This window comes from Dermacentor variabilis, chromosome 2, assembly GCF_050947875.1.
Source record: "Dermacentor variabilis isolate Ectoservices chromosome 2, ASM5094787v1, whole genome shotgun sequence".
Lineage (NCBI taxonomy): Eukaryota > Metazoa > Arthropoda > Arachnida > Ixodida > Ixodidae > Dermacentor > Dermacentor variabilis.
In genome coordinates, this window is record NC_134569.1 from 163253464 (window position 1) to 163269066 (window position 15603).

The following is a 15603-nucleotide window of genomic DNA, read 5'->3' on the forward strand; positions in this document are numbered from 1 at the left end:
TTCCGAGACGAGAAGCGTGGCGCGCCGGTGCTTTCGAGCCCAGAGAATCGTTCCCTCGCTTGCAGCACACTCAGTGGCACATATTCAGTGAGCCAACTTCGAGAGCGGTTCATTGAAGAGCGGCACACACCCACTGCATTCATTGTGCAGCTCACTGAAGCGCTTGTGTGAAAGGCGTTCTTTGGGAGTGCCAAATACCCAGTGCATTTTTGGCGCAGACCACTATTGCATCAGGTTACGGTTCTTCAGGAAACTATGCGATGTAGGTCCAATTGTGCTCAGATTTGAGAAATTCAAGGGATCCGTTTCGTAATTTTAGGGCAGCATATTTCCAGTCGCACATACCTAGTTAGCCACGGTTGCTTCAAAGACGTTCGTTGAAGAGCAACACGCACCTACAGACACATAACCAGTGACCCTAGTGAGCATCACAGAGGTTCATTGAAGACTAGCAGAGACCTAGCGGCACATACCCAGTTCTCCGGGTCGGCATGAAAGAGTTTCTTTGGGAACCAGTACCTATCCAGTCGAGCATCTACAGTGACTCACGTCACCGTGGAAGAGGCTCGTTGAACGCTTGCACATATGTACACATCGCCACATAGCCAGTGACTCAAGTTGGTCTGACGGCCCCGTTTCAAACCCCGTTCTCTGAGCACGGCAGCCTGATGTGGTACGTACTCAACCACAGATACCCAGTGACCCAGGTAGGCGGGATAACGACTAAATACAAATATATATAGCCACAGAAAAGTACGTGAAGTATCTTAAGAATGCTAACGCACAAAAAAAAAGGTTATCACTATTCGTGATAAGCACATCCTTCTCTGTCAATGTGCAGAAATTAAAGGAAGAGAAAAAAAAAGACGTATCGATTCAGAAAGAAATGTATAGATAATAAAGAGGACAAACCTGATCCAGTAACTTAAATCGCTGGATTGTTCTTCTGTAGCCAAGCTGGCGGGAAATCCAGGGATGCTGAACAATGGCAACCCGCCCCCATATACACGTTATAGATTTATTTATCAACCATACAACTTTTCTTACTCTATTTGTTTTGTTTCATAAGCACTCATCCGACTTGAACGTTATTTTAAAACATAGTCCTCTCAATATCAGCTGCATGCACTAAAATAGAGAATGCCTGTCTTCATCGATTGTTTATTGCACTCGAACGCCTTAATAGTCACGTCCGGCGACATGTGATCCCTGACACGCTAGAAAAAACGCCGATACTCTGATTATTTCAGCCTGTGCTTAGCGCACATAATTTTCTCTGAAGTATGAACGCTTGTGTGCGTAACAGTGCAAACTGCAAGCTTGTTTCATCCTTCTCCTCTTTAAACCCCTTTCCCCTGTCTCATTGCAGGGTAGTCTACGAGGCTTAGCCTCGTTAATCTCCCTGCCTTTCTCTTATGCATCTCTCTGTCTTTCTCCGAAGTCGTATACTGTTCCTTGCTTTTTCAACATTTGTCTGCACAACTCGTTTTATTTTGACACAGCAAAACAGTAATTTATTTTTGTTTTGTTTTTGCACTTCTTAGAATTATTGCTGCGCATTATTAACTTATATTAAATTTGCTTTTCATATCACAGACAACACCGAAAATTAATTTAGCTGACATAAAAAGGGCCACCAGTCACATGTGAAAACGTTCACTAATGCCAGAAAAAACAAAAAGCCGGGAAAAATTCTAAATGAGCAATTGCGTTTGTTATTCCAACAATGTTTTCGCGTTTAGTCACAAATTGCGTCGCAGCATTTGTTGACAGTCACTGCCCAAATGCTCCATATTTCCATGATTTTGTCATCAATGAATTTTTCTTCATCGTTCAAGCCGTAAGCAAAGCAGTATTAATGTAATGTGAGTATATTCTCCGTCTGACGGTTTGTCGTCTGACGTATTCCTACCTGAATAATGCTTTCACTTTTCATTGTGTTTGTTTACAACTGTTACTGTTTATGTTCAACCTGGAGCTCGAGAGTACTTTCTAAAGGTCGAGATTCTTTCATTCTTTGTTAACAAATTATTTCGCGACAAGACAGTTCACTAGCATACTGAAGTATCGGCCTCTTCTCTTTGACTTATCAGCGGGAAGCATTAACTGTTTTCATTTAGAAGTTTTATATTTCCAACCTTTTCTATGGATTTCATTTACATAATAAATAACCCTCTATACCACCTCCATATTGTTTCAATAAATACCTGCAATGAACTTTGCACAGAGTGCTTAGCTGCCGAATAGGACAAGACTGTGCTTAACAAAACAGTGTCTTTTCTTTTTATCGAAACAGCACTGCTTCGTGATTTCATTTCACCATCCTCCGTTTTTCATCGCACCTACCCTCCTGAGGCATCAGCCATGGACTGTGGATATGCTTGAATGCAGCGCTCGTCATAGCACTTCTCGACGACACAGATGCGCATGGCCAGCAGCCTGCATTTAGCTGGCCGTCAAAACATGACACACCCTTCTGCTTAACCTTGTAACCCATCGCACTAGGAGTTTCCTTTTTCCAGGAAAAGACCGCGACTTGAAGTCTCTTCACGCGCGCTTGCACGAAACAGTCTGAAGATCACTGTGTTAGCGGCTTTCCGCTTGAAGCCGTCACCTGGATTCCATGGGAGGCGACAGAATTTTTTTCTCGGTGTCTCCGCACTCACTCAAACGCCGTCGCTTCATATTCCTAAGTGTTCACGTTGTAGCGGCCGACGCGAACCTGTCGAGTTCACACCTATTTAAGCGTAGGAAACAGGCTGATGCGAACAACACTCGCCAGATTGCCGCGCGAGCACTCAGTCACGGGGTCACGTGCTGCACTCTCTCCCTCTTTCCACACGGGACTCCACCCAACGGGGCTTCAGGTTCACTCATTCTGCAACCGCTGGCTACGTGCAGCGTGGTGCCACGTATCTGCTGCCGTTCGCGAACCCGCCCGGAGCGATGTTGCCGTTGCTGCTCCTGGAAGATCCAATCGAGCGCAAGGTGCTCGCCGCCATGTGGCTGTTGCTGCTGGCGGGCGGTGCGGAAGCAGCCCCGCAACTGGCTTGCGAGTCAGCTCTCAGTCTTTGCTCTGGAAATTTGAGAGAAGTGAAACACATGCTAAATGTTAACGAGGCATAAACCATGACTGTAGGTTCCCCATCGGCAGAATGCGCAGATACTTCCTAGCAGAGACGTTGAAAGTAGTATGCCACATTGGGGGGGGAGGCGTTACGAGTACTGCCTCTCAACCGAACAAGAAAGCGTCTGGTTCTAGTGTTACTGTTCCAATATGCCTGGTGTCTCGGCTAAGAACTACAACTAAAGCAATGGGTAATTGAGTACGAAGTTCGAATGTCCGGTGGTGACTTGTCGTTCCCGTAATCGACATCATTTTACCTGTTACCCGCTTACGGATTCATTACTTGACTAACTTTTAAGAACTTCTTTTTTTTTATTTCCTAGCTTTTGCAAGATTTTGCTGCCCCAGAGCTTATGCGGTCACCAGCATCACTTCCGAGATGTACAATAGCAACAATGCACCGGAATGTACGGAATGCATCAGCGTTCCGCTGTATTATTTTACCTCAAACCTTCTACACACTTTCAGAACAGAACTGCGTGTAACAACAATTTCTTTCGACACTAATTTTCCGAATTACTACATTCTAACTGCTCCATGTCATTGAATTCCTGCTAAGTGAACTTGCCGTGGGTACCAACCGGCTACGATATCGCAGCAGCACAGTGTTGGTTTAGATCAAAATTACAATTTCTATTCTAAGGTTCATTGAAATGAAAAAAATAATTAAACAAGCTGACAAGGTCTATGAAGGAATTCGTCAGAAGCTCATGCCAGGGTGCAAATTATTGAGCAGACATAGCTGACTCGACCTACGAAGGGCCCACATGGGCAACAAGGAAATCTTCGCATTCGTCTGTCCGTCCATCACGTGAGACCAATCACTAATAATAATATAATGTGCAAAACAAGTGAAATTCCAAAGGGAAAGCGTTGGCGGTGGTGAGTTTCTAGCCTACAAGCCCGCGCTCATAAGCCGAGTGTCTCACCCACTGTGCTAAACACCCCCTTTTTTTCTGTATTGCATGGAATTATGAATAGCTTTATGCGAAAATTAGATCACATTTAGACAAGCATGAAAAACAAATGTACACATGCCACACGTCCAATGAATGTTCAATAATCGGCCAAACAAACACGAGTGTCCAGATGCGAAATGCGTCCAGATGCGTTTGCAGAGAGTGAATATATGGGAACCAAATGAATTTGTTTTACCTGCAGTACAAAAAGAATGTTAAGCGAGTGCAGTTTCAATTTAGGCTTTGTTGAAAAATTTGGGGACAGTGGAATAAGAGCCATCTCTAGGGCCACATGTAGAGCCCTCTTGGAACGTTGTAGACATATGAAAATTTTGATTTTGCGAAAATTTAATGTCGAAGACGCCACGGCGCCAACGCGTTTCGCTGGTCGCGGGGTGCTCCTTCACTTTAGGCGTTCCTTCACCGACCGAAATGAAACCGATCCCTAAGGGCTCAGACTCTTCACGTCGTGCAACGCAGACAGATAAGCAGTCCACGAGTTGATAAGGAGTGACGAGGTCTTATATTGGCCTCATCCTGTTTGATAGGGGTTCGACGTTAATGGATAAGGTGCTAAAGAGCGTCAGATAAATTCTTATAAGTTAAATAAGTGCCGATAAGGTTTGATAATGGTAGGATTGAGTCCGATAAGGTGAACAGGGACCGATAACAGTTACTAAGGGTCGGATCACGTCCGATAAGTTTAAAACAGGGAGATAAGTGTTCGTAGAAATCAGACCGATTCCGATAAGCTTTATGTCAACCGGTAAGGGTTGATAAGTTTCGGATCGAGTCCTGTAACGTTGATAACAACCGATCAGGGTCGATAAAGCTCGGACCTAGTCCGATAAGATAACGAACGGTCAGCATATATAAGGGTTTATACTGATAGGATCAAGTTGCATAGCCTTGATATCATAATGACACCGGTCTGCGTGGAGATGAGCAAGCAGCACAATGCTACGCATACTTAGACAACTTCCAGTGGAGCTTCTGCGTGAACTTTTTAATTAGTGTAGCTGTAAGACAGGCTGTTCGAGTATGTGCCTCTCACGCACATGGAGGAATGGTTTCAGCAGCCTCTTTCGGCATTGCAATATGATCGCTGTATCTCAATTTCGTCCGCGTAATGTTTCTTTTGTTTCTGGTAAAACTCAGGTTAGCACATATTTTTTGTCCAATGTCAATTATACGCTGCCAAGTCGTAGGCTTGAAACTAAAACACGGAATGCTTTTGTTAAGCGGGGCTCTTAAGAGCCTTGTTTGCTAATGTCTTTAAATATTATTTCAGCAATTTTGGTCGTTTTAATGTTCCTTCCGGTACGCAACTAAGATTTTCTGATACCTGCAAATACTTTAACGAATGAGTCATATCGACAACAACAGCAAAGCGTTCTCCACAGACCCTAATTTACTGTTTCCATGTTGATCAGCTCTGCATGGAGTGTTCCACCAGCATAGTGCATGATCACCGCTTAACTAGGACGTTCGTTAATGCGGTACCACAGTTTTCACAGTGAAACTATCTGGTTCACAAATGACGGTTAATAATACGTAATTACCAAGCAGTCAACATTTCTTTCTAAAACTTAAGGTACAAACCATACTACACGTTCACTTTCTCCGCAGACTGTGCTTCCTTTAATGCCACATTACTTGTTTTCTAAGCCCCTGCGATAATTAAACTAATATTCATTCGGATCTAACCAGGAAATGACTTCTTTGTGATCCGAAAGCATCAAATAGCCCTTCGAGCGAAAAAGCCGGCTTCTGAAACAGCTAATGTCACCTGAATTCCCGTTGGCTGCGACGGCATGTCACGAGTGCGCCTCGATGGAGCAGGGTGGGTGAAACGGTACACCTGCGCTCCCGGTGAGAGGAGAGAGAAGCGGCGCGGAGCCACGTCTGCAGCGCGCCTCGACGGAGCAGATACTGCGACGCGACGCCGCTGAGCGAGACGGGTGGTGCGCGCTCCGTATCTCTAACCCTCACTGGGCTTAGCTGCTGCGCGCGCCTACCGGCCTTGTTAGCAGCTGCTGCTTCCTCGCTCTCTCGTAGCGCCGGACGTCGACGACATGCAGCGTGTGCATCGCAAGCTGTCGCTGCTTGCTGGCTTGGGCAGCACGAACCGTAGTAATACATTGCTGGCAGCGCAAAACTCGAAATGCGGCTCAGCAGAGTTCAATTGGACATTAATGCTATCGCATTCATACCTCACAAGCGTGCTTTTGGCGGTTGTTTTTTTTTTTATTATTATGCATGGTGCGTCAATGCTCGGCAAACGCACAGCGATCTTCTGTGTCCTTTTAGCCGCGCAAGTTAGCATACGGAGAAGAAGATAAGTAAGGCAGCTACACTTCTCACTGGTGACTGCAGTTGTACACAGCGGTGTTCACGGTGTATGCCTCGTGTTCAGATATTAAAGGAAATTTGAAAATGAAAAAGTTCTACAAGCTGAAGTTTTCGTGTCACAAATATTGATTGCCTGTCAATGGCTACTTTTATGCGACGGGGACATAGTGAAATCGTTGTTTTCCATGCAGGGCTTTCAAAGTTTGACTGTAAGTTTGATCAACTGGCTATGCTACTTACGTAAATGTTGTTGCTGCCGGTGTTTTATTCGCTTTTGACACAATTGACGAAATTGACACAATTTTCGTGAACAAGTAATGCCAAAAAAGGTTAAGAAGTGGAAGAACAAAGAATGGTCGCCAGAGCCAACATTTTCGCGATGGAACATGTCTTCGTCAAGGCACTAACTGTTTTCCGTAGGAGCACTCTTGTGCGCATAGCTCACTAATAATTACAACACCACAATTAACTACAGGTGGACGAATATCAAGGTTTTTCTATACGAATTGAAAAGGAATAGTGAGTATGGAATATCAAGTTTCGAACAAACAAACGCTTACAGCAGAAATTTTTTGCTGCATAAATAGACCCCGCGATTGTACTGAATAATGAAAAAAGACATATATCTATCATGGACAATAAGGATCAGTTTTAAACACAATATCACTATGTTTCATTGACGCGTTGCAAGAAAAGCCTCTCAACATACTTAGACCCACGTTGCGTACAAGCTTTCAAAGAATTAGTGGCTCCTGTATGACTAGTTTTCTAAGAAGGCTAAATAAATGGTTCTGGAGAGAACATCAGAAGTTGGGGAGCAAGAAAAGTAAAACTGCTATGTACGTTAAACACATTGAAAATGGCCCATTGCACAGAAACCACCACGGGTTGTAGCATAGGAGACAAAACTGCTATGTGACTAAACTGCAAAAAACACTAAATGACAGAATACAGGCAAAAATTAGAGGTTGTAATGTAGGCTTCGGTTGCGAAACAGGAAGAAAACTAGCATTACCCATTTCTTTTCCTTTGTTTCGAAAGTCTTTGCCGTTGCTGTATTTATAATAACTTGTGACAGTTTGTTAGCAGACGAAGAACAGTAACCCGACATTGCCATTCATTCGTTGCGATTCATTCACTGAGTAGAAGCATCGATTGCTGTCACAGCTATGCGACCCACAGCTATACGAAGTGAGGATAGTAGTCTTATCAGCCGCATAATAAGCTTGTAATTATTCGCTTACTATGTAAATTAACAAGCATGCACACGCACACAAGCAAACATGAACATATCTCACTCGATGACCACTGAAACTCGCTGTCTAGATGCTGCAGTGAGGATGCGCGGAAGCGGCAGCGAGTGAATTGACCTTGATGCTGCCTCTTACTTCAACGATGACTAACCGGCCATAATAAAGCGCCGACGAACCTATGTTGCAGCGGTGCATCGAGACTCTGTACTCATCACAGATCGCTTTCAAAATAAGGCCCGCGCAGCCACGCCATACACAGCAGCCACAGGGATAGGGCCTCCCTCCCTTCCTACCCTCTCCCCGGTGTCTTGCGCGTGACGGTAGACGGCGTTCTTCCTCCTCCCTTTTTTCCCTAGTGCACGTGAGATTGAGCCGCCATCGTTCACTCGTCATCGCAGGCTTTCGATCGGACGCAGAGCATGCGGTACGCGGCGGCGATGTTATTGTTCTAGGAATTTATACGGAACACCACGGCGACGACGATGCCGCTGACGATGACGGTGGTAGAAATGCGTCTGGAACGTCCATGTAATTGATATGGCAATAAAATTACATTATTTGTCGAAGTTCTGGGTTTTATTCAGCAACAAAATTATTGCATAGGTATTCAAGGTCTACTTCCGTTGAAAATCTCACCGTCCGTCTGTCTGTAATGCGTGACATGATGCTCTACAGTGGTATACATATATATGAGAATGTCTTATGCGTGCGTATGGCTACACTGAGATTTATGATTATGACTATATATAGCGAGTACTGAATTAGGAATAGTTAAGGTTAATAAAACACAAGTAAGGTTAATTACTACGAAATTAACAAATCCAAAAAATACTTGTTAGGGCTAATGATGTGTAAGGAAGCATAATGCAGATTATTCAAGGCAATTCATAATTGTGCGGCTTGTTGAAATAAGTTTAGGTTAAACTCACCTGCCTAATGAACAGTCATCATTGTCATCGCAAGCCTATCTTATGTCCACTGTCACCTCTCCCTGCGATCTCCAATTACCCCTGTCCTGCGCCAACCAATTCCAGCTAGCGTCTCCGAATTTCTTAATTTCTTCAGCCCATCAGCAACGAGGCAGGCCTCGAGCTTATAACCGACCCGACACAACAAGACGGGGAACTTCCACCAGCAGGGGCACCACGCCCGACCTCTACTTCACCAAGAACATTACTCGAGAGTCGTGGTCTAACACCGGAGTGGATCTGGGCAGCGACCACTACATCACAGCGATGACTGTAGGCTCGCACAGGGTCGAGGAAAAGGAATTCAAGCGTGTGGACTGGGTCAAGTTCACAGAGCTGAGGAATGGTAGGTCAGTGGAGGACGCGAACGCATCTCTGCACGGGTGGATGACGCAACTCCAGACGAATCTTGAGGCAGCAACGCGAACAATCACCACCGACCTGGAAACTGAGAAGGGGGACAGTAGACTCGCCCACGTGCTAGAAGCCAAGCAATCATTACTGCAAAGATGAAAAGGGCAACGCCTGAACCATCGGCTGTGGAAGAAGATTGCGGAGCTAAACCGGAGCATTGAACAGTACTGCTCCACACTAGCTAGGCAGCAATGGGACGCGATCTGCAACATTACTGACGGGAAGGTACGCAGAGGCGGCTGTTGGAACCTTTTCAAACACCTCTTGAACGGCGTGAACACCAAGACATCGCAGAGGGACGCGATGAGCAAGCTGCTATACGCGGAATGCAAGACCGAAACACCGGACTAGCACGTAACAAGGCTGACAGCCAAGCCCCGTGGCTGATGCGACAGCTACCGACGACACGACCTCCCTATACTCGGGTCGACCTAACACGGAGCTTGATGCCGACTTCACCACGGAAGAGATCCTACAAGCGCTCAGCGGTCTGAACAGCCGATCCGCACTGGGGCCGGATAATATCACCAGCAAGGCCCTCCACACTCTGGACGAGAGCGGCGCGAAGCAGCTCACTGCGATAGTTAATGAGACGTAGCTTTCAGGCAAAGTTTCCGTAAAATGGAAGACGGCCAAAGCCGTCTTAATACCAAAACCCGGCAAACCTCTCAGCGTGGAAAATCTGCGCCCAATCTCGCTTACGTCGTGCGTGGGTAAGTAATACCATGGAGCGTGCGGTGCTTAACCGTATGAAGTCTTACCTGGAAGAGAACGAGCTATATGCTCACAACATCATTGGGTTTCGTCAGGCGCTGGCGAATGAAGACGTTATGAAGCTAGTCAAAAGCCAGATACTAGACATCACAACAAGAGGTGTCAAGGATATCCTAGGCCTAGACCTAGAAAAGGCATTTGATAACATAAGGCACTCCTTCATTCTAGAATAAATCTCAACACTCAGACTTCGTCAACGTCTCCATTACTACATCCGGGACTTCCTGAGGGGAAGGCAGGCCTCGCTACGAGTCGGGTCCCTTCAGTCGGAGCCAGTCGTACTTGGGCGAAAGGGGTACCCAACAAGGTTTGGTGATATCCCCTACCCTCTTCAACCTAGCCGTGATAGGACTGTCCAGGCAACTGACTCGAAATGAGAACCTCCGGCACACCACCTATGCAGGTGACGTGACCAAGTGGGTGGCAAAGGGGAGCGAAGGACAAATCGAGCACACATTACAAAATGCGATCCGAACCACTGAGGAGTATCTCAAACCAACAGTCCTGCGGTCCTCGCTGAGCAAGTCTGAGTTGCTGCTATATAGACCCAAGAGACGAGGACCCAAACCGAAGCGATGCGACACAGACGCCAACCCATGCGTCCGCCTGTACACCGCTGAAGGCAACACGATTCCGGTGGTCGGTCACATCAAGATTTTGGGCATGACAATAGAGGCGAACGGCTCGGACCCCATCGCAGTCACTAAGCTCACCAGAAAGGTCGGGAACGCCACACGCTTACTGAGACGAGTGGTCAACCGGCATCACGGGCTCAAGGAGGACAACCTGCTTAGACTGGCACAGGCCTTCGTAATCAGTCACTTCGTGTGCATCGTGGCCATGCGCAATTGGTCTTAAGTGGAGAGAGACAAGCTTGAAACGCTCCTGTGTAAGGTCACCAAGAGAGCCATGGGTCTACCCATGCACACGAGCACGGAGGCACTGGACGCATCAGGCCTGTCCAACACGCTGAGCCACACTGCGGAGGCACAGGAACGGGCACACATCACCACGCTGTCCTGCACACCTGCGGGCAGGTGGATCCTACGAGAAATCGGCGTCGCACTTCGGGAGATTGAGTGTGACAGCCACGGGCTAACACCAGACCAGAGGAAAAAGACCAGGGCAGCCCCTCTGCCCAGGAATGTGAACCCAGAGCACAACATCGACAGAAGACTTGCTCGAACCAAAGCCCTCATCCGACAGGCAGCCGCTTCAGGGAAAGCATGCTGCTTTACGGACGCAGCCAAATATCCTGGCAGACAAGCCTCTGTAGCAGCGGTGGTTAACAAAGATGGCACGGTCATCAACGCGTGCACGGTCCGCACTGATAGTCCTAAGGTGGCCGAGCAGGCTGCCACCAGCCTTGCACTCCTAGAAGACGATAAAAACTTGGTATACTGCGACTCCAAGAGGACGATTCTGTCCTTCGGAACAAAGAGCATGTCCCCGACCGTCGGCAGAGTATTTGGTACTCATCTCCTCACCCCACACTACATAAATTTGTTCCCGGCACACATGGGACCATTGGAGGGGCCGCTCCCTAACCTCAACGAGACGGCACACAAGGCCGCAAGAGACCTAACTCACCGTGCGAACCCGGACTCCCTCTCGGCAGGATGGGTGAGCGACCGCGTCCTCCTTCTCACTTGAAACGATCTCACCCAGCTTTATGAGTTAGTCGACAGAGGCACGCCGCCACCACGCAAAGCACTCAATAAAGCACAAGAAGTCACGTACAAATGGCTTCAGACGGGCACCTACCCGTTCCCGGTCTTCCTGCACAAAATGTTTCTGGACGTGCACCCTCACAATGCGTGTCGTTACTGCAAGGATATAGCTACCCTTGCTCACATGCTCTGGGGTTGCCCCCTGGCGCCTGGGGCCAGGACCATCAAGGAAGAGGGGGCCCGAGCTCTACGCAGCTCAGACTTTGAGTCACAGCTCTGGGCGGTCCATCGGGCCCGCGACGCGGCGGAGGGACATGGCCTCTCTGTCCCGACATGGGAGTGGCCCGCTGCACACTAATCGCGCACATCGACGGACCTCAAGAAAGTTATTCATTCATCCATCCATCAACCCACCTAGTCTTCTGCCGTCCTTGACTGCACTTCCCTTCTCTTGGCACTCATTCTGTAACCCCAATTGTCCACCGATATAGGTGTAATATAATTAGGTCTAATGAAGGTTTTTAAGGGTACTTATCTATAACTAAGCTTAATATCTGTTGACTAGCATTAACTTTTTTAAGGAAAGTCAGGATTATTTAAGGGTAATAAGATGACTTAAGCAGAAATTAGATTATTTAAAATTACATAACTAAATCCCAATCAAGATTATTAAAGGTCATAATATTCGTGCAGGGTAGTTAGGACCACTTAAGCCTAACTGAGAATAATTACGATTACATCAGATTAGCTTATTCAAAATAAATAAGGGCAATTATAAGAAATGTACGTGTGCAAGATAAGCGACTGGAAAGAATGCTTACGCACTATTTGGAAAGTCCTATTAGGGGGTTCTTGCAGACACTTTTTTTCATTTATTCATCTACCAGACATGACATATGTTTAAGTGTTTTCATTCTGTATGCTTGCATTCTCCCTCATTAATGACTTTTTTAGCACTCGGATATGATTACCATAAATGTCACTCACCATCTTTGCTTAGTTTTCGTCTCCTCCACTTTATTAGGAAGTATATGGAGACGACTAGTATGATGAGCACAAACAGCAGGCAGATGAGCATAGCGATGAGGCCTTCGTTGGAGACTAGGAACTCTGACCCTGAAAATAGGGTAAGAAACTCATTTTCACAGCGTGCTCTTACAACGTGCACGTAAAAGTGCTAGGTTGGCTCCTTATTTCACTGCCAATGTACACGTGGACAAATAGGATCTACAAATAGAAATTAAGGTAGTAAATTCATTCCAGCAGTAAGCTGCAGAAGGGAACACATACGAGAATTTTTCGTAATGATTGTTTAGATACTAAAGGGCAAAAAAATTCACCTCCGTTGCACCTTTTGAAAGTGGATGTTGTACAGCGGCACAGGTGCGTACGTTAGACAACGTTACACAAGCTCCGCGGTCACAAGTGACGTACGTCATGCGCACGTGCACGTGTGCGAGAGTGCGGTATACATCTTCATTATTGTAGGCTGTCCGCTAAGCGCAAGTGCATTATTGAATTAAATTAGTGTTCTGTTCACAGTGAATTGCTTTAGAAAACGGGTAAAGTACGAGTTAAGCACAATCTGCAGAAATTATAGCTTGGGAATGTAAAACTAATTCATGAGAAAACATAATTCCGTTACACGGGAACTGAAAGACAGAGACCTTTTTTTGCTCCCGTTGGAGGTCCATCCTCACTCTTGTAGACCCTCCGCCTGGCGAAAGCGCATTATTGAACTAATAGGATTTCTCAAAGTAAACAGTATCACAAATTTTCTCAATTGCGACTTAAACACAACTTACAGACACGATAGCATCGGATTGTAATTTTAATATACGAGGAAACAAATTCTCTTACATTTTTCTCTTACGCAGAAACTCAGACAAACCTCTTTTCCAGCTGCCGTTTTTTCAGCTAGCATGCCACGAGAAATTCAGGTGCACTAGAGACTACCAGCTTCGATGCAAAATGCTTTGCTCCTCACACAATAATACAAGGGCTCTGTGAAATAAAAGGTGAGCGAAATTAGCATATTTTGCGAACTGTAGTCTCTTACATACAATATTAAAATATAAATTACTGCTCAAACGCTATATCGGTCAACACATGGGTAGGCCCCACCAATCGCCTGCCAGTACAGCATTGGGGACGATAACAAACTGCAGGAGAAAATTTTACAAACGTGATTAAACGGCATTGTTGCAGTAATTATGCAACATGTGGAAAATGCACTCGCACAAAGTATTCTGACACAAAAGCTTGTGAAGCGGGTGCGTCATTTTAGAATGCTGGCACATCGCAAAGCAAAATATGGACACATGACGCCCACATGAAGGCAAATACATGACGTGTCCGTGTCTCTATACGCTCTTCTTGTTTCTGTCTTGTTGTCGCTACACCAGTATGTCAAGTGGGGCAATTTCGAAGGCACAAAAACAATAACCATAACATACATTTGAAAGAATTTGCAATTTAGTTCCCCTTGTAGATGGATGTGCGTATACCAATAGAATATAGTTTCCAGTTTGGCCCATATAGAGTAACACTCATCCTTTTTTTTTGTTAGATCGCAGCCCTGAGGCACCCCTTCTAGCGCTGAGTGTCGGCCTCTGCATAACCGGTAGAACGAATGAACAGAGGGCAGGGGAGGATGAAAGATGGCGATAGCGAAGAGAACGCGAGGAGGAAAGTGAAAGAGGATACAGCAGAAGCATGATGTGCAAAGAGGAGGAGCAGAATCGGACTAAAGAGTGAGGAGGAAAGCGGTGTGCCGCAGGTCTGAGACCTGCGCCACCATCGAAGGATCAAAAATACAGCGAACGCAGAAGGCAGCCGAGGATAAAAGACGTCGATTGCAAAGAGAGCGCGAGGCGGCAAAGGGAGAAGGGGCTACAGTGAAACATGAGGGCCATCTTCGGTGAAAATTCTGCCCCAGAAATTTCTGAATATGGTTTTAAAGTAATCGTAGGATGCAATAAAAGTAATATGACTCCTCGTTAATTATTATCTGCTTAATTCCTTGATTTCTTCAACCCGTAAATCCTTTTATCCAAGTAATAAATCGGTACAATCGATCATTATTATGGTTAAGGAGTCGTGCGCACAAGTTTACCGTCTTTATGCTGTTTCCGCATAATTTCACTCAGCGGAAAAAGACGAATCGAATGCGCAAAGAACCAAAGAGGAGCTTTATGTGTATGTAACGCCAGAGGGTGTTAGTACTCCGCCTACCAACGAATTTACATTTTTTATCATCACTTTACTAAGCACAACGTAATTGACGACGTATTGAGGATAATTCATAAAAAAAGAGCAATATTGTGCTGCTGAAGAAATACATTAAATACCCAATCTAATCGACACGGTTCACGGGAGCTCTGGCACCATTTGCCCTCTCTATAGTCAACTCGCGGATGCCAAAGATAAGGGCGAGAAATAATCAGAAGACATCTGCCAATCCACCTGCGCCGAACTCAATTACAAGGAGAAAACTTACTCAGCTGACGCCCCACAACGCTTACAACTTTCGACTAGGGCCCGGGACGGCTGCGCAGTGTGCCTCAACTGTATGCAACTACACGACAATGGCGACAGCATGAAAACGACAAGTGACCCATTCGACCGTGATGTCGATAGCAAGACCACGATTACGATGGCGGTATGACCACGAGGACAGCGTGACACATATGTCACAGACGATGCTGTCAACAACACAATACTGCAAGAGAACAAAGATTCAACTATCGCAACGGACCACCGCTATTGCTTAGTGGCTACGGTGTTCGGCTGCTAAGCACGAGGTCGCGGCATCGTATCTCGGCTATGGCGGCCGTATTTCGGTAAGGGTTAAATGCGAAAACACCCCTGTACTTCGATTCAGGTGCACGGTAAAGGATGCGAGGTGCTGCGAATTATTCCGGCGTTCCCCACTACGGCGTGCCTCATAAACACATCGTCGTTTTGGCACGTAAAACCCCATAATTTAGTTTTTGAACTATTGCAACGGTGACCACGGTAATGTCGATGACGATGTCGACATGAAAACGAGGACAGTGATGATGGTACCGCTGTGTCAAAAAGGAT

General features: G+C 46.1%; 1 protein-coding gene across 1 annotated transcript in view; it reads right to left on the reverse strand.

Annotated features, from left to right (window-relative positions):
• Window positions 1-1075: 1075 nt before the first annotated feature.
• Window positions 1076-15603, reverse strand: part of LOC142572910 (neural cell adhesion molecule 2-like) — a 231739-nt gene continuing 217211 nt past the window's right edge. Inside the window, exons 9-10 of the mRNA XM_075682358.1 lie at window positions 12505-12633; window positions 1076-3076 (exon numbers count right to left, since the gene is read on the reverse strand). Of these exons, the coding sequence (XP_075538473.1) occupies window positions 2892-3076; window positions 12505-12633 (314 nt within the window). The 3' untranslated portion in view covers window positions 1076-2891. The remainder of the gene's footprint in view (window positions 3077-12504; window positions 12634-15603) is intronic.